We start from the raw sequence: 21,350 nt of genomic DNA on the forward strand, positions 1-21,350 counted from the left end.
TGCTATAATGCTTGTTTTGAAAACATGAATTTTTTTCCAATACAGTTGATATACTAGGGAACAGTTTGAACGTAATGTGACTTTTGCATTTGCTTACATGTGATTTTTGTTAGGGAAAAACTACATCTTGCTGAGTACATGCCCACACACTTCAGATGTATACCACCTACCTCAATTCACTGTGTGTTATGTGCCATCCACATCCACATCTGGTGTTAAAACTTTTTATCTGTTTTCAAATAACCCTTCTTCTACCACTTCCCAATGACTCACAAATTGCAGTTATTTTGACACCCACTTACGTAAGCAACCTTTTAAGGTAAAGTATCATCTTTATTGTAACACTTGTGAATTTCTTTACTATTTAGAATGTATAAAAACTATGCTGTCATTTTTATTAGGTGTCTGTCTTACGTGTCACTGATGAAGTTTTTGAGTGTTGTGTCCCAAGCTCCTTTTCCCCATAAGCCCTGTGGTTTTTATTGTGTGGTTTTGCCTAGTACAGTGGCTTTTGAGAATGCATATGTCAGGTTATAACAGAACTGATTGTACTTACTTCACAGAGTAGTTATGAGAATTAAGTGATTTATTACATATGATGCACCGACAATGATGCTTAACATAATAAACAGCTAATAAATATTATCCACTGTCATCATTATTATTCTTATTAGAATAATTGTTATTTGATCAAAGCATTATGGTAATGAGAAATATTGGTGGAATTTAATCCCTATATATAACAGTTGTCTTGGATTATAAGAGACATTTTTACAGATATTCAAACACTATCATTTATGAGTCTGTTAGATATGTATATAGTTGATGTGTATATTACTTGAATGAGTGTTGTATCACAGCCTAAGTGTGATAAGTGTCCTATCCTCACGAACTTCAATTTAAGAGGGTGTTGATATATATCCTTTTCACTTATTGAATTCTCAAAAATTCACCTAAGTAGATGATCTGATTCATATTTTGGGTTATTTTGTTGAAGGTTCAGAATGCTAAGCAAGTAAACAGTGCACTTAAACAGAAAATGGAAGGTGGAATTGAAGAATTCAAACCTCCTGAGGTATGTTATTGAAGAGTACATGTGCTAAGTACAGTGAAACCTTGTTCTTTGAGTTATCCAGTGTTCAACTACTATTTTGGTTACGTGTTAATACTTGAAGGGTTTATAATATGGATAATTTATTATGTCTCTATTTTACCATTTAGATAGTTAACTCTCTTGAGACTTGACTAATGATTTACATTAAATCATTTCGTTCCTGTCCTTAGCACTCCCTATCAAGCAAAGTAATTAGGGAAAATAGCGATACTAGTAGGCCCAGTGCATGTGAAACTAGAAGGTCATTAATGAACAAGCCAGGGCATTTTTAGGTCTAGAGCAGTGTTTGTTCAAAGCCCTTTCCTACCTGTGTAAATTGGTAACAGGAAGAAAAGATCACAAGAAAAGGAGCTCATTTTAACAGTTTTAACAAAATTTTACTTTAATTTTGTGTATTTGGATTTTGGCTCATGTTTCCAATTAGGATTTTAGTAGGTGGACTTACATTCTTGTACTCATATCCTGGAAAATATGAAATCCAAAAACAAGATGTAGATTGGCCATTTTCTCAAGTCTTGTACTTCAGCTAAAATGTAATATGTTTTTTATATTTGTGATGACTAAGGATGTACTTAAATGCTCATAAAATCCAATCAAATATTTTTACAGAAGCTTCTATTATAAAGTCTTTTCTCTTTTCTCTCTCTTTTTTAAGACTCCTGTGTTATGCTTCATATCCTGGACTTGCTTTTCTATGTATGTAATAATCAAATAATCCTACTTGCTCTTAAGGGATGTTTTTTTCCCCCAAATCACAGGTTGACTGAAATATCTACAAAGGAAATATGTATGAGGGGATGGGGGGAGGCAGAAGAGTAGTACTTCATATGCCATCTTACTCATTAGAATCTTTCAGAAAGGAAGAATCATTATGAAGGAAGTTGTTTTTGTTTGTTTTGAATAGTCTCTTTCAAGAAGGTCAGGCAATGGAAAAGACTAATATCTCATTCCAAACCCCCAGGTAAACTGACAAATATTCTAGTGATATTTAAATAAAGATAGTGTAATACAAAGAATACTGCTTTATTTTATGTTATATTATTGCGACAAAAAATTAAATTTTGTATTGGAATTAATTTATTATTTAATTATGCATTATAAAATGCATAAAAGCAAAAAACTTAAAATGCCTATGAGTTTATAATTTAAAAATTAAATTTAAAAATATAGCAGATATTGAAAACATTATGGGAATATCTTGAAGAACTTTATGCCAGTAAGTTTGAAAATTTAAACAAAACTTAGAAATTCCTAGGAAAATATGTGTGTCTTAAAAAGAAAGAAAAGTGAATAATTTATAACCATTAAATAATTGAAGGAACAATTAACATTTTTTCTCATAAGGAAACAGCAGGCCAAGACAACTTTACAGAAAAAGTCTACCAAATTTTCAAGGAAATAAAATTCTAATCTCAAATTTTCCAGAAAATTGCAGAATAGTCTCATTCATTAACATTATATAAAGTAAGATGTGAAAGTACAATAGCATTTATAACTTTCCTATATGCTGCTTCTTTTGATAATCACATAAGTCCAAAGAAGTAGATGAAGTAAATGCTGTTATTTTACATGAGGAAGTTGGGCCTCAGAGAGATTAACTGACTTGATCAAGATCACACATCTAGTAAATAGTGAAACTCTGGCTATATTTCAGATGCTTAGAGTCCAGTTTAATGCCATGCTGTCCTAGATTAATGCCATGCTGCCTCTTACTTTTGGAAGTTTTCATATAATAGTAAAAGTGTATATTAGATTCTCACATTTAAATGCAGTTATTGGGGGACTTCCCTGGCGGTCCAGTGGTTAAGACTTCACCTTCCAGTGCAGGGGGTGCAGGTTCGATCCCTGGTCGGGGCACTAAAATCCCACATGCCTCGTGGCCAAAAAACATAAAACAGAAGCAATATTGTAACAAATTCAATAAAGACTTTACAAATGGTCCACATAAAAAAAAATCTTAAAAAAAATTTAAAAAATAAATAAATGCAGTTACTGGTTTAGAAGTTATCATTTATTACATCTCTTGGTTTATTGTAAAAATAATGATCAAAATGAAACAATCAAAATCTTAACACACTACAATCCATACACTGAAGTTTGTATATTACTTTAAGGTTGATTTTGAACTCACACGACTTGAAAAATGTATATATGTTTTATCATCTAGAAAATGCCCAGGATATATTTATATTTATCATATTGTTCCTATTGCTTTACAGGGGGGAGCAACCTGAATAGATATATTTCAAAACACTAGATTAACAGTCATAGTAAAGAGCTTGAAAAATCATGTAATCTATCCCCTTACCTTTAGGTTAGCTGGTACCTAACCTAAAAAATTTCTCCCTAATACCTAATAAAAGAATTTTATTAACCTTTTAAACAATAGGCTACCAAATTATGTAACTCAACTGGAAGTAAACAGTTACTAAGATGCTTTACTTATTCATTTGGTTGTATTTGTTATTTTCACTCATTTAGGGAAAATATTGGTGAAGAAAGTCTATTCCCTTCCCTAAGTATTTATGATCACCTGTTTCATGTAAGGCACTACATTAGGCAGTGTGTGTTGGGGGAAGAAGCGAGACCTAAAAAGGAGGAAGGATAGATTTTTTCCATCTACTTCTTAAAAGAAGAATTTATAGGCTGGATATTATAAGACAAACTGATTAAAGTTATAGATTTATAAATAAAGATCTTACGAAAACAAGTGGCTATTATTCATTCCAGCTAGGGTAATCAAGGAGGACTTCCTAGAGGGGGAAGTTTCAGCTGAAGTTTGAAGGATGAGTAGGAGTTTTGCACATACAAAAAGGGCAGGTGGAGGGAATAACGTGAACAATGGTTTAGTGTTGAGCAGTACATTCAAAATATAAATACAGTGGGGAAAAATAAAAGCACTGGATATTCCCTGAGCACTTCTTATGTGCTCATTATTGTGCTAATTACTATTGAGAATTCAGTGGAAGTATAAAACAATGTTTTCTCAAGAAGCATATTGTCTACTTGGGGAGGCAAACTTGGTTGCAGAGGATGAATGCACAGGGTGTATGAGAGATGTTAATAAGGTTGAGTTTAACAGGGACTTACTTGTTTGTGATAGAGGTCAATGGGCAAGACCACTGTGAAAACAAAGTCTTTGTGAAAGCTAGGAAGAGAAGTTTGCCTTTTAAATTAAGTCAAATGGAAAGGCCCCATAGCTTCTTCAATTTGGGAAGGATGTAATGCCAAATTTTTATTTTGGGAAAGGTATCCTGGCAGTGTTTTACAAGATACATTAGAAACTTTAGAGCTGCTAAAATACCAAGTATGTGAGTGATAAAGTAAGTGGTAAACAGGTACTGGGTAGTGTCAGGTATTAGTTGTAGGAATGGACAGCAAGTGATAAATCTAGAGAACATTGCAAAGTAGAGGTTACTGTATCTCCTGGAAAGTATGTGAGAGTATTGTGGGGAGCGGTGGTATGTTTGGTCATGCTTTGATTTGTTGTGGGAGGAGGTAAGTCGGGGGCAAGGAGATTAATGAATCTAGGAAGGAAGAAACTGAAAAAGGAGTGCTTTTTGAAGCCAGAAATTTCCCAGTCTGTGGGTATTTTCATGCATAGGTGTGTGACATCCTTTCATTATGGATGTTGGATGGAATTTTCAACATTGAGTAGCAGTGACCTTTTCTAACTCTTCCAAGTCAGAGGTAGTATGAATCTACTACTGACAAAAATGGGAAAGATGTGAAGACAGTTTTAGCAGGGGAAGGATGTAGTAAAGATGCTGAATTCACTAAGGATGTCATAGATTGTTCTAGAAGGCTCTTTGGGGCCTTCTACATTATTATCATTACTATTATATACTGGATTGTTTTATATTAATATTTTATTATTTTTAAAACAACAGTGTTTCGGACTGGGGTTTGCTGCAAAAGAATATTCTCAGTGGTACCTCATAGCTCACCATAACTACCACACAGTTTTAGATTCCTAGATATAGTCTAGTTCTCCTTTCCTTAAGTTAAACAAATCTCTACCAAAGTTTCTTGGGTCTAAAATATAAAAATCAGTTACTTAAAGGAATCCTATGTATTTTTAATTGTTGATTCTCTTTCTACTATAGTGTTCCCTTTCTTCCAGTTTACATTTTGTAACACATAGACTTTTAAATTCCATACAGTTTCAACTCCCCCTCTGCATTTTTCCACTGAAGTATCTTCTTAAAGATTAATATTGGTGCTAATGACCAAATTCCACAGCTCTAACTCATTTCCCTTGCCTTTTTCTGAGCCCTTCACAGAGTGGTGACCTCCTTCTTCCTCTAACTTTTGAGAGGTTATGTTCTCTTTTATAACTATTATTTTCCCTTCTCAGCCATAATTTTTCTTTCTCTACATAAATAAAGACATTCTCCAAATTTTTATCCTCAGAATGTATTTCTCTTCTGTTTGGAAATATACAGTCTCATCACTTTGCTATATTAAAGTCATATCATATCATACATTTAAATGACATAAATTCAACCATAGCTATCAGCCAAATAAAAAAGAGAGAGTATGTTTAGTAATAGCAAATGCAGTAGTACTGGCAATTCTGCCTAAACTCCATTTATTGAGTGTATACCCCAGAGTGAGCAGTTATGAGCTGGAAACTGTAAATCCACCATTCCTTTAGTCAGTTTTAGCTTCCATATGCCTCCTGAGCATTTCCTTGAACTGAACAATATTCTAGCATTTAAATAAGTATTTATATTTTTCATTCAGTACTATCCTAAATTCGAGCCACAGGCTTCATCTGGGATTTAACTGAGAAACTAGTGGCCCATTCCAATGCTGGAGGAATAATTGGCTATGTGGACTCTTTGAGAGACTGTCCCTATCTCTGTGGCTACCTTTGTAAGAACATTTCAAGAGTAATTTTGGGAGGAAAAAAAAAAACTTAAAAAAATTCACAGGCTGGTTTTAGTAAGATGACTCCATTGTTTTCCCTCATAAACATTTTCCAGACACTTAAAAAAAAGTGTTTGAATAGATGAATCTGTTTTAGCCTCCTGTCTAATACCTTTTTTCAGTGTATCCCAAGTTAAATTCCTCATCTTAGCCTTGCCTTCCCACATCTCCCAAATCCTAAATCCTTAACAGCATCACCCTTCTCCCAGCTTTCTAGGCTTAAAGTCTTATTCTGCTCATAATCCTACCCTTCTCCCCTTGCTCCTTACCCCCCACCCCCACCCCCCGCCCAGCACAATTGCTTATTAAACCTAGTATGAACTCATCAACCTTGGTTTTTATGGCACTTCCAAAAGTGGTCCTTACCGTATTTTGGTTTAATTAAGTATCACCAACCTTCCAGGCGTATTTATCACTTCTTCCTGGCAAAAATCCTCTTGTTCCCTGTCATCTTATGCCTTCTCCTCATTTTTGCCTTTCAGAAACTTCTCCTATTCTTAAACCCATCTCAGACTCCAGTCCCTTCAACTTTCCTTTTTCCCTATTCTAATCATTTTGACTTTTCCCTCTCATTTTTGAATCCCCAGTATACTCTGTACTTTTTAATTTTAATAATAGTTATTCGTCTTCATCCCATCTCCTGATATGCTTGTAAACTGAAAATAAGTCTTCATTGTGCTTGTTATTTCTCTTTCACCTTTTGTTCCCTTTTCACTAATGACACCTTTTCCTCCAGTTTATGCCTTTCAGGTTTAACAAACATCGATTGATCAATTTCTGCTGCTAAGGCACCGTGCTAGATGTTCTACATATATCCTAACTTTAATCCTAAGAACAACTTGCAATGTAGTATTACAAGAGATCCTCAGTATCCAAATGTTCATTAATCTAAGGGATACATGGAGAAGCAAAAGTTGCCAAATAAGAAAATATTCACTAATGAATTGAGCACCTATAAAATTAGGCTCTACTCACCAATTCTCCCTAATTAGCTCTAGCTGTTATCCTTCCCATCCATCACAGCAACATCCTTCTCTGTTACTCTCTTGCTAATACAATGCAAATACAAAATGAAATTGTAAGCCTTGCAAAAGATGTGAAACTTCATGAAGTCTATGAAAGTACATGAGAATGAGTTTAATCGCTTGCAAAATTGTTGACAAACAGGTACCTAGCAGAATTAACAATGGAAAAAAAGAGGATGGTGACTGAGACAAGCACTTTAAAAAAGAATAATTTGAGTAACAAAGAATTAAGAGGGGTTACGAAGAATTAAGAGAAATTTGTTGAAGTCTTCAAAACAAAAATGGCCTATATGCTATGCTCATGTTGTAAATTGCAAAGCTAGAGAATGTTATACCATTGTATAGCCAGAAGAGGTATGCCAAAAAATAAAATTAAAGCATGTAAGTGGAATCAGTGACTATTTTTTAATGAACTAATTTGCCTAAGTTTTAGTTTCATATTTCAGATTGAGTTACAATCAACCCTTTATTTTTTAACCATTTACTCTGAAATATTTGGACCTGTTTTAAATAGGTTCCAGTACCAATTATCCTTGGGTACCAAGGGCCTCTTCTGTCTACCTGTCACAGCCACGGTAGCATCAGATTGCCTGGGTATTAACTCAAATATTAGCTCCTACTTCATTCTTGTTACTCCTCTTGGGGGATTAATTGCTAGTTTTTCCTCTGTCATCTCCTTTTTCTTTTCACTTTTTTAGCCTTGGTTCACCCTTATTACTGCTTCTGTATGTCCTATTTCCCCTCTTTCTCTTTGCCTGTTTACTGTTATTCCTTTACCTTATCACCAGTATCCTAATCTGGAGGCTTATCCAGGCTTTGCCTGGCCTGCCTTGCTACCCCTTTATAATCTCATCATCTGGAATTCAGTGCTTTGTGTTTTAGGTTTTTTCCTCCTTTACTATAGGTGTTTTTTTTAACTTTTTTCTTTCTTCTCTCCTAATTTTTTTTTGAATTTTTGTTTCATTCTTTCTTCCAAATGCTTGCTTATACCTCTTCACTCATGGTGAGAAAGTTGGTGTTACCCAGAACTGCTGTGTACTGTGGAAACTCTTATTGCTAAGACTACAAGTGAGATAAGACCTAAACACCCCTTCTCAGAGGAAGCCTTTGTTACTGTTTTGCCCAGCATGTGCGTGTATTACATTGGCCACTTTATCTGGGCAGTTTCTACTGCAAACCGCTGTAGGCTGGTATACTTATTTATGTCCCTCCATCTACTGCTGAAGGTTCTTGATTACTCAGCAGTGGGTATACACTAGTGAAATTTGGTTAGGTGTTTAATTGATATTGTAATGCTGCCATAGTAAAAATCTTAAACGTAGAAATTTGTTAAACAAAAATACTGGAAAGAATGTAGGAGGTCTTGGGGGGAAAATTTATTCTTATAGTGGGTCACTCTCTGCTTTAGAAATTTAAAGAAGTATTTTAGGGCATAGGCCTGATCTACAGTTTTATGGTAATTTATGCAACACTGTTTTTGATGGAGTAAGGATAGGTTTAATCTAAATATGAAGAGAAGAAATTTTAGAGAGAGTCACAGATCCTTCTCTGAAGAAAACAAAGTCTCTTAAATGTTTAAAACTAGGCTAAAATTAACATCTGCAACGTATGATAGGAACATTGTAGTTGGAAAATGGATGATTAATAGATTTTCTCAGTTTTGATATCTCTGCCTAGAGTATAAGTGCAAATGTTGTTCATTCTCCCAAAATGGTACATTTCCCTTTCATTATCTTTTTGTGTTGGTAAAAGGTAATTCAGAATATATTTTTTAATTCTTATAAAAATGAAATCCTCATAAATCAGAGTTTTAGTAATCTCTTGTCTGTGATTTGGTGAAAAGTTTAAAAAAAATAAGCACTTTGGAAAAATGTCTGTCTTCATATCCTCATTAGGAAACTTCTCTTTAATTTTGTAGTCAAATCAGAAAATTAATGCCCGTTGGACCACAGAGGAGCAGCTTCTAGCAGTGCAAGGTATATTAAAGATAAGCAGTTACTGTTGCTAATAATTATTTAACTTGTCATGAAAGGTGACTACCATAGTTCTTCCCTTCCTTTAGAAATGGATCAAGAAAAGGGTCTGTGTTCACCACAAAGTCCTGGTGACCATGAATTCTGTTTTGTACTTGTGGATGTGACATACTGAACCTGTGTGCATTTTGGGTCCTGAACAGCATGTAATGCATTCTCAGCACTAAATAAATGATGGTGATGACAAGCTTGAACAAGTCATGGTCTCTCCATGCCTCTGCTTCAGTATTCCTGCAGTTGGGTTCATTCTTACTGTATCAGTCAATAACTCATTATTTAAAGCATAAACTAATTTATGTTTCTGGTTTCCCTGATTACTCTGTATTTGATAAATGTCAGGTACTAAAACTATTAATGATATGCTTTACTTTCAGTGTACCATAACTTACTTAAGAGATATGCCACTGAATGCTTCAAAACCTGACTTTAAATATATCTATTTATACAAAAGAGAGACTTAAGATATATGTATATACACATACAATTTTAAATGCACTATTTATAAGAATGCTTTGTTGAATTGTATGGCAGAAAACTTTTTGTAATGTGAATACCCATGGGCAAATTGGAAGCACTATAAACTTGGATTTTCTTGTATTTGAATTACTTAAAGAAGGGCATATTGTATGTTTTAATTCAGTGTTGTAGATTTTTTTCCCTTTCAAGATGAACTATCTGCAGGACTGATTGTGTGATTTAAGTTTGGTTTACAATTTGTTTCTTCCTGGCTGAGCCCTCTGTATTGAGTACTGATAGCTTAAGAGAGTTGGGCCCCAGTGAAACATATATCTTTAAAAATAGTTCCAAGTATTCAAACATAGAGAAAATATTTAACTCAAAAATGTTGTGCAAGTATCATTCGGCTATGAGAATAATGTAGTTAAAGATTGATTAATAGATGACTCTGCAGTTTGAATTAGAGTAAGAATTACTCACCCAGTGTGATTTGAAAATGTCACAGGAGGGTGCCAACAGGATAATGTCAGCCTTCCCTTTGGTATGCAGTCATTTCATAAATAGAAATACTTGATTCGATGGAGGCAGGGTGCTGGATGTGCATTGAGCACATCTGTAATTGTAGAATTAAGTTTCTGAGTGAGTCAGAACAAAGTTTAATTAGTTTATAATGTTCAATAATAGCTGTTTTAAAACAAAAAACTGACAATTTAAATTTTTGATTAAAAATTAGTATTTTCAATGGCTGTCTCATATTTATTTAGAATTATGTCTTATGGCTCTAACATAGTTATTTGAGTAGGCATTGGTTTCACTGATGTAAAGCCGGTTTCCCTTCATCAGAGTAGCCTATAGAATTTAACCCCGTCTTCCAGTATTTCATTACTTAAAGGTTAGTATACTAATCCTGTACTCTTCATAAAAGAAATTATCCCAGTGAAATGTTTTTTTTAAGAGAATTGGCTAGGAAGTCTGGGTTAATCTTTCTCTATATGTACAGAATCAGGATTTGATATTGTTCTACAGTACTCCTTTAAGTGGTAGGATCCCTTGAATCTTATGGCTGGGTTGGATATTATGAAAAGCTGCATTCAAGAGAAGGACAATGGAAAGATTTACATATGGAGTTGAGCTATATATGTGGACATTATTTCAGCTTATAAATATTACAAGAATGGAGTATTTATAGAAATAATCAAACATTTCCTTTCTCCTGAGGGACATTCAGTGTCATATTTTTATGCACGTTTAAAAAGTAATCCTTAAATATATTATACTAATAGAGCAATTTGTATGGAAAGATTCATGTTCTTAGGATTTTGAAAGCACTCTCTTAGTATGTTAATGTCTTCGTTTTTATTTAAATATTTATTTTGACTCTGTGGGGGAAATTTTTATTTTCACTTTGAGCTTTTAGGTTTTTTTGGTTTCGTTTTGGGGTTTTTTTTGTTTGTTTTTGTTTTTGTTATATAAAATAAAACAAAGCTAAGCTATTTGTGTCCAAAATAGTTATTTTAGGGAGAATTAAAAAGTACCATCTTTGCTTCATGTGCCCATGTATTTATATAATACTCAAAAGTGTGTCTTATAAACAGTATAATCGTATAGTAATGTCATCTGTACCTGAGTCTCAGTGTGGTTAAGGTACATAATTGCACTTTTTATTTTAACATGTGTAATCCAGAAGTACTTATCTTAGCAGGTAATTGTTTTTGGTTTTTTCTTCTTCTTTTTAATCTTTATTTATGATAAGCCTTTATATGATATTATTCTTCTGGCCACTTCAGTTTCAAATCATTTATGTTTTGATATTAACATGTTTTAATTTATATAGAACTTTCTATTCAAGACATTTTACATATAGATTCTGATTTGACATTCATTTGTTAAATGCTTTATTTTATCTTGCTCGTAGTTGACCATTACAGTGACCTAGAGAGAGAAATGTTGACTCTAGTGTCACTAGTGAGATTTATAACTCTACTATTAAATAAACTTTTTGTTGTAATTCTGAAAACCAAATAAGTATATTAAGATCATTTCCTAGGGCTTAAATATATATTTCCCACTTCCGTCTGCTCATATTGTTGTTAACTAAGTACTAGCCATTTAAATTGTAAATAAATATTATTTTAACAACAAATATTTAAATAAATAAATAAGCCATTTCCACTTCTTTCTCCCTTATTTGGAAGGGGGGGAAAATCATGCTCATGACCAGATAGGAATGTCTGCTTTTACTTGTGTAATCTATCACTTTATTATGTTGATTTTAGTTCTAACTATGTTATAACTTCAGTAGCATTCTTCGAGAGTCCCCAAGTGGGATATTATAAATGCTGCTTTAATTTAATCCTCTTAAAATACTTACCAAGAATGGTATTTCTACAATTTCTGTAATCTGTTTCAGCTTTGAGTATCTAAATTTTCTATTATAACAAATTAGTTAACAGTAAGACCAGTTATAGTCTTCACATATTTGTGTTAATGGTGAAATACCCCTGTTTGTAGCTTATGTCATATATATAAATATTTTTTTCTAATCTATGGTGCTTTTAGAAATTATCCTAAAATCAGTCTTGATATTCATATGATAAACATTCCCTATTAAGCAAGAATAAAGAAAAGAATTAGATTCTAGGTGTATTTTTTTCATATTAAATGGAACAATTATTATCTGTTTTCAAAAAGTAACAATACATTTAAATGATAGTGCAAAACATCTGCTCTTTAAAGTGTATAGGAGCAGAAGCATGGTATACAATGTTTGACATTTTAATTTTATGTCTCCTCTTAAATGTATTCATTTCATAGTCATTAGTGGTAAAAAACTACAAAACAAAAACAAACAAAAAATATACTTCCCAACTACAATATTTGTGCTATACTAGGATAAACAACAAAAAAAATTTCTAATTTTATCAAGGCATCAGCTTTAATTTTTAGTTTTTTTTTATATTACTTGCCTTCTCATATAAAACAGGAAATGACAGAACTGTGTTCAAGTGAGTTATGCTTACAGTTAAATTTTATCTTCTCTCCCTATAGTTTATACATTCATTCCTTTTTAGGAGCAATGAAGTTGCAAGTCTAGAAACTGTCTTCTTTCTAATTTTATCTCCTACTTTAAAAAAAGCTAGAATGGTCCCTAAAGTGGGGGGGGAAGAGATTTGGCTATTGATTAAGGCATAAGGATTGTAACGATCCTTACATGATCCTCACTCAGTACATGAATGATCAAAAGGAGGTGGAGATAGATTCATACTTTTCCATCTAAAAGTTATCTGTTTGCATTAGAGAGTTTCTTCTGTTATAACTGATATCACCAGAATGGAGGCCCAAAAGTATAACTGTCAACCCTCTGATGCACTTGCTTCAGATAATTAATGATTCAAAATTCCCAGCATTTTTAGGATGGAATTTAACTTGTAGCAAGAAGACGGGAAGCTTCAGAAGAGAAAGGCTAGACACTGGAAAGAGAATATATGACTTTGACTTTTAGCCACTGCCCAGATGCACCAATCACTGTCCTACTGCTGTTGATATCTTTTTTACCTTCTTTACTAGGAATTCTTGACAAGATTTACAGGAGGTGAAAAGAAATGCATGTTCCTGAATGGTTTGAGTTTAAAATTAACCTCTTACTGATAGGAAAGAACCATATCCTTGGAGTTTCTAGATGTCACTGTGTTCTTACTTCAAAAATAGATTTTTGAAAAATTAATATTTCCCAATTATACTAAGTACCTGCTCACCTTAAGACATTTGTGCAAGAAGCAGGAAAAAAGTATCCCCCAACTTTTCATTACTTATATCTAGAAGTAGCTTGTCACGGTAATGTTGGCTTTGGTTTTTTTTTGGAGTCCAAAATAAGATTTAAAAAATAGCTTTTTAAATGTACCAAAAGCAGATTTATGATATCCTTTCTGTCAAATTAAAAAAACGTCTAAATACCATGTCCAGAGTTGGGAAACACCGTATTACAAATGCTCCTGAACTTACTATTTTACTACCCGAAGCTCTAAAAATACGAATTGTTTTTTGGTTGGGTAATATAGAACACTGGTTGGAAAATAAAATAATGATAACACAATATCCTAATGAGTTATATTTTTATCTTAATTCCCAAACAAAACTTTAAAAGTATATATTATAAAGATTATACGGTTTCATCTGCCAGTGTAGAAGCCATGTTGTTTCACTGTAACTTTGAAATGAAATTTAGAAATTTTACTGAAAACAATTTTTTCCTCTCCCTGGGAAATATTTAATTTCCCTCTTCCGGGGTTCTCTCAAGTTTTTTCCCACTCACCTTTGAAAACTGACCTCTTGCCCTAAAGGTCACAAATTTAATTTAAAACAGTGGTTCAGATAGGACCTAAGCCTTTTATATCTTCAGGAGGAGTGAGAGAGATTTAATCTTTTTTTTGTTTTGTTTTGTTTTAGAGAGATTTAAAAAGTATTCTACATTTATTTGTTATTTCATAATGAGATAATGAGTGATTAGATGATTTAACTTGTTTACTTTTTGATACCTTTAGTGAATTGTCAATCAAAAGTGGTAGAGATAGTATTTCACATAAGGAAATAGAGTTACTAATTAGGAATAGTTGTGCTATCTTATTGTCTTACAGTATTACTTTATTGATTCAGCCTATGATATGGGATATAATTCAGACCATAAAAATCTGTTTATTGAAGAAATCCATGAGAAGTTGATCCTTCATTAGAATACAAATTTGGGTTTTCAAGGTCATTAATATTAGCATTCCCATTTTTTGTGTTTTTTGTGCCTAGAATTTTTATCAAGGTGAACATTTTTTAAAGCATAGCAAAATTCTCATACCTGCAGTATTTAATGATGAAAATGAAGGAGAAATTTCAAGTTTTGTAGTAAGAACTTCCTAAGTCATTCTAGCACCAATTCTTATGAGGGATATAATATGAGATATGATGGACCTCGTTTTTTATAAACTGTGGAAAAAGAATGGACCACCCTTTCCCCAGGTACGAGTTGTAACAAAGTAGCTCTGATATCATAGGTTGTTAAAGATGGTTGCTTAGCACCGCTGCCTTGCTAGGCTGACCTCCAGAAGCCTAGCTGGGGATTCATCGGAAGAAGTCAGTCCCATTAAGTCTTCAGTTGGTGTTTCACTAGAGTTTGACTAGTTATCAGCCATAGTACAGAGCTTAAGAATTCCACCTTCTAGCCAAAATGTGCAACGTCACTGGGAATGTGAAAGTGATAAAGAAGTCAGCCATATGTGACTCCTGTAGCTTGGGAAGAATAATAGAATGAAGCCCTATGGAGAAGAAAAATCAGTCGTATTTCCTGAGCACTTCCTCTGTACTCTGCGTTGTAGTAATGCTGGTGGTACTTTGTATTCCATAGGGTAGTACTTTCCAACCTTTTTCACATCATGGCACACAGAGAAAATTATGAAAATTTTCATAACACACTGAGGCAGACAGATGAGGCTGTTGTTTGTCCAGAGGAGACTGCCAAGGAGCTCTTGCTCTTCCACACCCGGCCCAGCCATCCTGCAGGTTAAAGACATTAATATCTGGACCCACTTATTCTTAGGACATGATTGAGATCCTTAGCCAGACTACAGAAGTCTACAGTGTGGTCTGAGCCTTAAGACTTTGCAAAGTAGTTGAGACTAGCATACACAAGTTAATGATAAACTTACCTAGGTGACTCAGAACCTAGGTGACCTGAAGAAAATCCAAAGTGTCTGGGTAAACTAAAGTTCCTATAGGAAGTAGTTTTGGTTTGGGGGCATGCAATTCTGGAAATGCAACAATATTAGTGACAAGGCGAAGTCTATTAAGCAAGAGAAAATAAAGTGGAAGACCAAAAAAAAAAAAAAGAGTCAGAAGAAGAGGGGACATTTATATAGTGGAGTTAGACTTGGGGACAGCGTAGTGGTAGGTTTTAGAGTATATTTTGCTAAACAAATGGGTGTTCGGAGGGTTGTAATATTGTCAGACTTGGAGTCAAGAGTTACTCTTAATGTGACTTCTTGCTAAGAATATAGCAGATCTAATCCTAGATTTATTTAAGGTTTTCATTTCTAAACTCACGTATTCAGTAGCATTGGACATTTCTAGAATGTAAATTAAATATCCCTTATGAAAATTAGTACACTGGTAGAATACTGTGTGTGGTTTCCAAGTAGTATTTGTTTTTCAGTGCAGTCATCTCAGGTTGAGTTGCTGTTTTCCAAAGTACAAGTAGTAGAGAAGTACTTGAGTATGCAGCAGTAATTCTTCATATGAAATGACCTTGGGTTCTTATTGCCAGATAAACCCTTGGTGGAACCTAGTCACCATTAGAATTTATACTCAGTTATGAAGTTCAAACTGGAAATCAGCTCATGGATTTAAGAGAATATAAGTTCATTTATATTGTAAATGAATATAAAATAAAATATTATAAGCAATGTTTAAGTATCATTATTACTTTGTTGTCATGCATATGTCTTTCCCTTTGAGAATAGAGCAAATGAGCATAGTTTATAAACCCAAAACTCTGTATTAACAATGGGATATGGTTATAGCTTAATAACGTCAGGTCTCCTACCCAAAATGCTCTAAGAGAAAGGAACTCCCCATAGAGTCAAGCCTAGCAAGTTGAATGTAGCAAGAGATACTTACTCCCAAGCTTTCAATAAAAAATAAGCACGGAATTTAAGAGCAGGAGTTATATCATGCTGGTGCTTTAGGTAATAGGTGTATCACCCAAATAGCTATCAGTAAGAATATGTCTAGCATTTCTGCTGGGGTCTTAATATGTCCTTATATTATTCTCTTATGTGTGATTGTATACATGTTAAGTTTATCTAAATTCCTGTATTTCTGGCTGCTTAGGTTAAACTACAGACTTTAATACCGTAGACATCAATATTTTTTTTCTCCTTTCTCATCTCTAATTAATGAGTTACTGTTTTCTGGTATTTTAAAAAGCAGTTATCAAATTGTAAAGTAAAAATTTTGACAGCTTTTATATTTTGAGCTAAGTGCATCTCTTTCTAGAATGAGTCAGTGAATATCTTTTAGAATTCCCTTAAGAGCAAATTATTGTCCATCTGAGTATATAAACTCACTTTAAACTCTGTAGCATAATTGACTATCTCAAGTTCATAAATCAAATATTATCCTTCATTTAATAAAATTTCCATAATTTTATGGAAGTTAGGTTTTTTAATAACTGAATGTACAATCCTTCTTAAATTTAAGGTAGTGATGATAAGCACAAGTATCTACAAGTAGTCACTATTATACCCTAATTCTTTAGGCTACAGAGCATATCTAGGAATCCTTCATATACAGTCCTTAGAACTGTTAGATGAGTTAAAATCCAACAAACTCTGAAAAATAGTTTCCCCTTTTTTTGGTCCATCAGATTGTGATGATTCTCCTGCTTTTTGTATTTAAATTCTTATCTCATTTCTCTTCATTGGTACCTGGTAAGGTAGGCAAGTGATTATGTTGAAGTTAGTGTTAAGACCAAAATTACAATGCTTTTCTTAATGGGGGAACCCTAAGACTACTCACTCAGTCCATTGAGGGGATAAAAGAGATGGTTCGTTCCCATCCAGTTTTGTTTACAAACGGTGTTGCTCAAATTTAGGTGACTGGCTACTAGGGAAATAAATGAATGTGGAATTGAGGATGGAACAAAGAATTCAATGCTTTACAATAAATGGACTGTATTTGAGAGTTCAAGAGAGGATTGGAGAAAATAACTGAGTATGTAAAAAATGGTAAGTTTCTGATTGTTCAGTTGAAGGCAAGTGGCTGGCTCGATGAAATGACATAATTTATAGTTTTCATCTGTGACCCTGATATCTTAGCCTCTATCTCAGAATTGAGAAATGCACAGAGTTTATCAGAAAGGATTTTCATTGCTGGTATCTTGTGTGTGTGCATGATGTATAGTACACACAGCTCTCCTTATTGATCCTTCACAGGTGTATTATTTACTTTGCCTTCCAGGTGTCCGCAAATATGGTAAAGATTTTCAAGCTATTGCAGATGTAATTGGCAACAAGACTGTTGGCCAAGTGAAGAACTTCTTTGTAAACTACAGGCGTCGGTTTAACTTAGAGGAGGTATTGCAGGAGTGGGAAGCAGAACAAGGAACCCAGGCTTCTAATGGTGATGCTTCTACTTTAGGGGAGGAGACAAAAAGTGCTTCTAATGTGCCATCAGGGAAGAGCACTGATGAAGAAGAGGAGGTGTGTTTGTGTATGGAATTTGAGCTAATATGAGTTGAGGAATCACCATTTTGTGTGGTGTTCTATAAGGTTAATTTGTCAGAGGACTAGCTAAATGAGCATGAAAGGTTGACAATACACTTACTCAGTGGTGCATCTCTCGTGACTCTTAAGTCATAATGACATGCTAAGTTCTGATCCTAGAAGAATGGAGAGTGTATTGTTCTTTCATAGTCTTATTTTTATTTCCAGTGTTAAGCTGTTTACTAATAAAGATGCCTGTTTGGTAGCTTCGTTGCTTTTTCGGTTTTTGGGTTTTTGTTTTGTTTTGTTTAAAATAAAAGAAGCTTGTGCTTCCAAAAAACACTGGTGTTATGTTTTTGTTTTGTTTTGTTTTTCCTGTGACAGCCCAAACTATATTGTATTAAATTCATTAGGAACTGTCATCTCATACGTGTATTTTTGTTTCTTCACCTCTAGGCACAGACCCCACAGGCTCCTCGGACTCTGGGTCCATCACCTCCTGCCCCATCATCCACTCCAACACCAACAGCCCCCATTGCCACTCTGAACCAGCCTCCACCACTTCTTCGTCCAACACTGCCTGCTGCCCCTGCTCTTCACCGGCAGCCTCCTCCACTCCAGCAGCAGGCTCGGTTCATCCAGCCCCGGCCAACTTTAAATCAGCCTCCACCACCTCTCATTCGCCCTGCTAATTCTATGCCACCCCGTCTAAACCCAAGACCAGTGTTGTCCACAGTTGGTGGTCAGCAGCCACCATCACTTATCGGAATTCAGACAGATTCACAGTCCTCACTGCACTAGGATTAAATTGGACAGAGCTGCAGTAACTTTTCACCCCATCATTATACCAGTGCTCACCTGACTGATGCAAAAGAAGAAAGAATAATCCTTCCTAGACACTGAGGCTGCGAACTAGTTCTGTGGCAGTGGGCTAGATGCCTAAGAAATTTTTTAGTTCACGCAACTGAAATGTTATACAACAGAAAGCCTATAGTTAGCCTCCTTTCTAGAGTATACATTCAGTGACATAATCTCATTAAAGGAAAAGAGATTAAGTATTCTGTATACCGAGGGTTTTTGTTTTGTTTTTACTGTATTTATTTTATTGAGAATCTTTATATTCCTGCCTCTTCATAGTCAAGGCTCTTAGTACAGGAATATTGACTTAGGAATTGTGGAAACTCCTTAAGTTTCATAAGTTAAGGATGTTCGACTTCTTCTCTTTTTTCTTTAATTTAATTTTTAACATTTTCCTATGTTAGGAGTGCAAGAATAGATAGCCTGCATTTCAGATTTTGACATATGTTCATTTAATGCATATTTAAGAAATTATAGCTGCATATCCCTTTTTTCAAAAACTCTTGCTTTTTTTTTCTAAAGGAATTTAAATATATTCCTTTAAAAGAAAGCAATTTAATCAATTGCAAAGCAATTATATGAACCCACAAAGAATGTACTGAGCCTGCTAACTCTTTTAACACACAATTTAGGGTCCTAGTGCAAAGTCCTTGCTTAAAGGTCATTGACTCGCCATCTTGCAGTAGTAAGAGGATCGGAATAATAATTTTACATATAATTGAGGATTTAATCTGTTAAAGTACAGTGTCTTTAAGTTCCTTGAAAATGGAGTTAATTTTGATTTTTTTTTTAATCTTTCTAAATGCTATCTGCTTTTAACTAGTAGTTGCCTACATTGGGGACTTTAGAAGAGAATTATATTTTGTCAGTTATGTGGAGATAGTGGTTATGGAAGCATTTATTTACAGTACCCTTTTTGTGTTTAGGTTCTGAACTTCAAATTGCCGTCAGACTTATTAATATGGTCTGTATTTAATATAAAGTATGTTTTCTTGATAAACTCTATTGTACTATTTGGATGCATTTGTGTATTCCTTGCAGCTGACCTGTACTTCTGGGTTTGGTTTAGGGTTAAATCATCAACATTATTTCATAAAATAAATTTAAGAATTTGTTCTGTGTTATCCAAAGATGTATCAGTATATTGTCACAATTGTGCTGTTAATTTAAAATGCTGAGACCCCTTTTATAAAGAAACAAAAAATTTCAAGTCTTCTTAGTTCAACACATAATCATTAAGCACCTACAAAGAATATTTTACAAGTGATAGTATTTCAACAATGTATTACTAATATTTTTGATACAATGATTTCATATTGGAATCATGACCTGTGCAAAGGGACAGATCTCTTAGATTGCTATACTAGTGGAACTTAAGCTAAATGTTTGCACATTCACATTCTCACATTTAGAACTGTTTCACGAAATGGTCAACATCAAAGGCCCTAGTTTATATTTCGAGATGTCGTATATTCCCCAAATATTGGGTAGTCCCTACCTTTGGCTCTAAAATGTTAACGAGCTATTGACTTAAATCCATTGATTAGTTTTAATTTTGAAGTTTAGACCACTTCTTTCCATAAGGACCTTAAGTTCTGGCATAATCTAAAACTTTTTCCAGGATGTGTTCTTTCTCTCTCATTGGATCACCTTATGATTTAAAATTCCTAATATTCAAGAACTTATACTTATTTTTACTTTAATAGCCATGGGGACAGTTATATATCTTAAAGGAAAATATCTAAAGCATTTTTAAAAGTATTTAGATTGTCTTGCATATGTGCATACTATACAGCTTCTATTGTCTTGTCTCTTGTCAGTAGACCTTCAGTATACAGTGTGTGGGATATGTGAGTCAAGTTGGTCAGCACCAGCATCTGTCCAGCTGTTAAGTATATTGTGATTCATTTAAAATCCATTCTATCCCAACCATGGGCAAAGGTGCTGTATCTGAGGGATGTGCTGTAATTTGATTTACGTACACTAGAGCACACAGTAGAAAAATCTTAGCTTCATTAGTAATATGACACATGTATATAGTGAGATGTCTTTATTGTGTGCTTTGCATATTTTGTAAATATTTTGCACGTCATTATTTTTCTTTTTTGTTTAAGCAGTGTTTGGCCTGGAAGAGTGATATGCTTGCTGCTTAATCAAAGGATTAAAGAGTTAAAGATGTGTATGTCTTCTATTTTTATATAATTTCATGTTGTATGAGAAATTTAAGACCTCTTCACTGTGAAATTCTAAATACTGATTTTTATATAAAAAAAAAGCAAAAACCTGAAAATCTTTTAATGACCATTTCATTAATTTCAAGTTTATCAGTTAAAAAAAAATCTACACCCAAGTATTTTTTTTCATTACGTAACTAAAAATAAATCACGCTGTTGATACATCTGGTGATATTAATAAAAATTATTTTTCTATATGATTTAATTCCAGTGTAATACGATGGAGGTAAAAGTAGGTTATGATCAAACTTTTTCTTAATAATCTTATAACAAAGTGAGTAAAATATAATGTAAAATAAAGGTGAAAGAACGTCAAATTCTGTCTTAATATAGCCCTGCATTCTTTTTAGGAATAGATGTAGAGAACAAGCCAAAAAAACCTGGCAGTCATGATTTTCAACTATACTAAGAATGTTGCAAATACTTTGGTTAAAGTACCAAGTTTAGTTATT

General features: G+C 33.7%; 1 protein-coding gene across 5 annotated transcripts in view; it reads left to right on the forward strand.

Moving 5' to 3' along the window:
* Positions 1-20,817, forward strand: part of RCOR3 (REST corepressor 3) — a 50,751-nt gene extending 29,934 nt beyond the window's left edge. For 3 of the 5 annotated variants that reach the window (XM_060090920.1, XM_060090921.1, XM_060090925.1), the window contains 4 exons: positions 998-1,075; positions 8,990-9,047; positions 17,562-17,803; positions 18,263-20,817. In XM_060090920.1, coding sequence (XP_059946903.1) covers positions 998-1,075; positions 8,990-9,047; positions 17,562-17,803; positions 18,263-18,607 — 723 coding nt within the window. In that variant the 3' untranslated portion in view covers positions 18,608-20,817. The remainder of the gene's footprint in view (positions 1-997; positions 1,076-8,989; positions 9,048-17,561; positions 17,804-18,262) is intronic. The other 2 variants (XM_060090922.1, XM_060090924.1) reach the window with 1 other exon arrangement.
* The last annotated feature ends 533 nt before the right edge of the window (positions 20,818-21,350 follow it).

Source organism: Mesoplodon densirostris, chromosome 2 (assembly GCF_025265405.1).
Source record: "Mesoplodon densirostris isolate mMesDen1 chromosome 2, mMesDen1 primary haplotype, whole genome shotgun sequence".
Classification (NCBI taxonomy): Eukaryota; Metazoa; Chordata; class Mammalia; order Artiodactyla; family Ziphiidae; genus Mesoplodon; species Mesoplodon densirostris.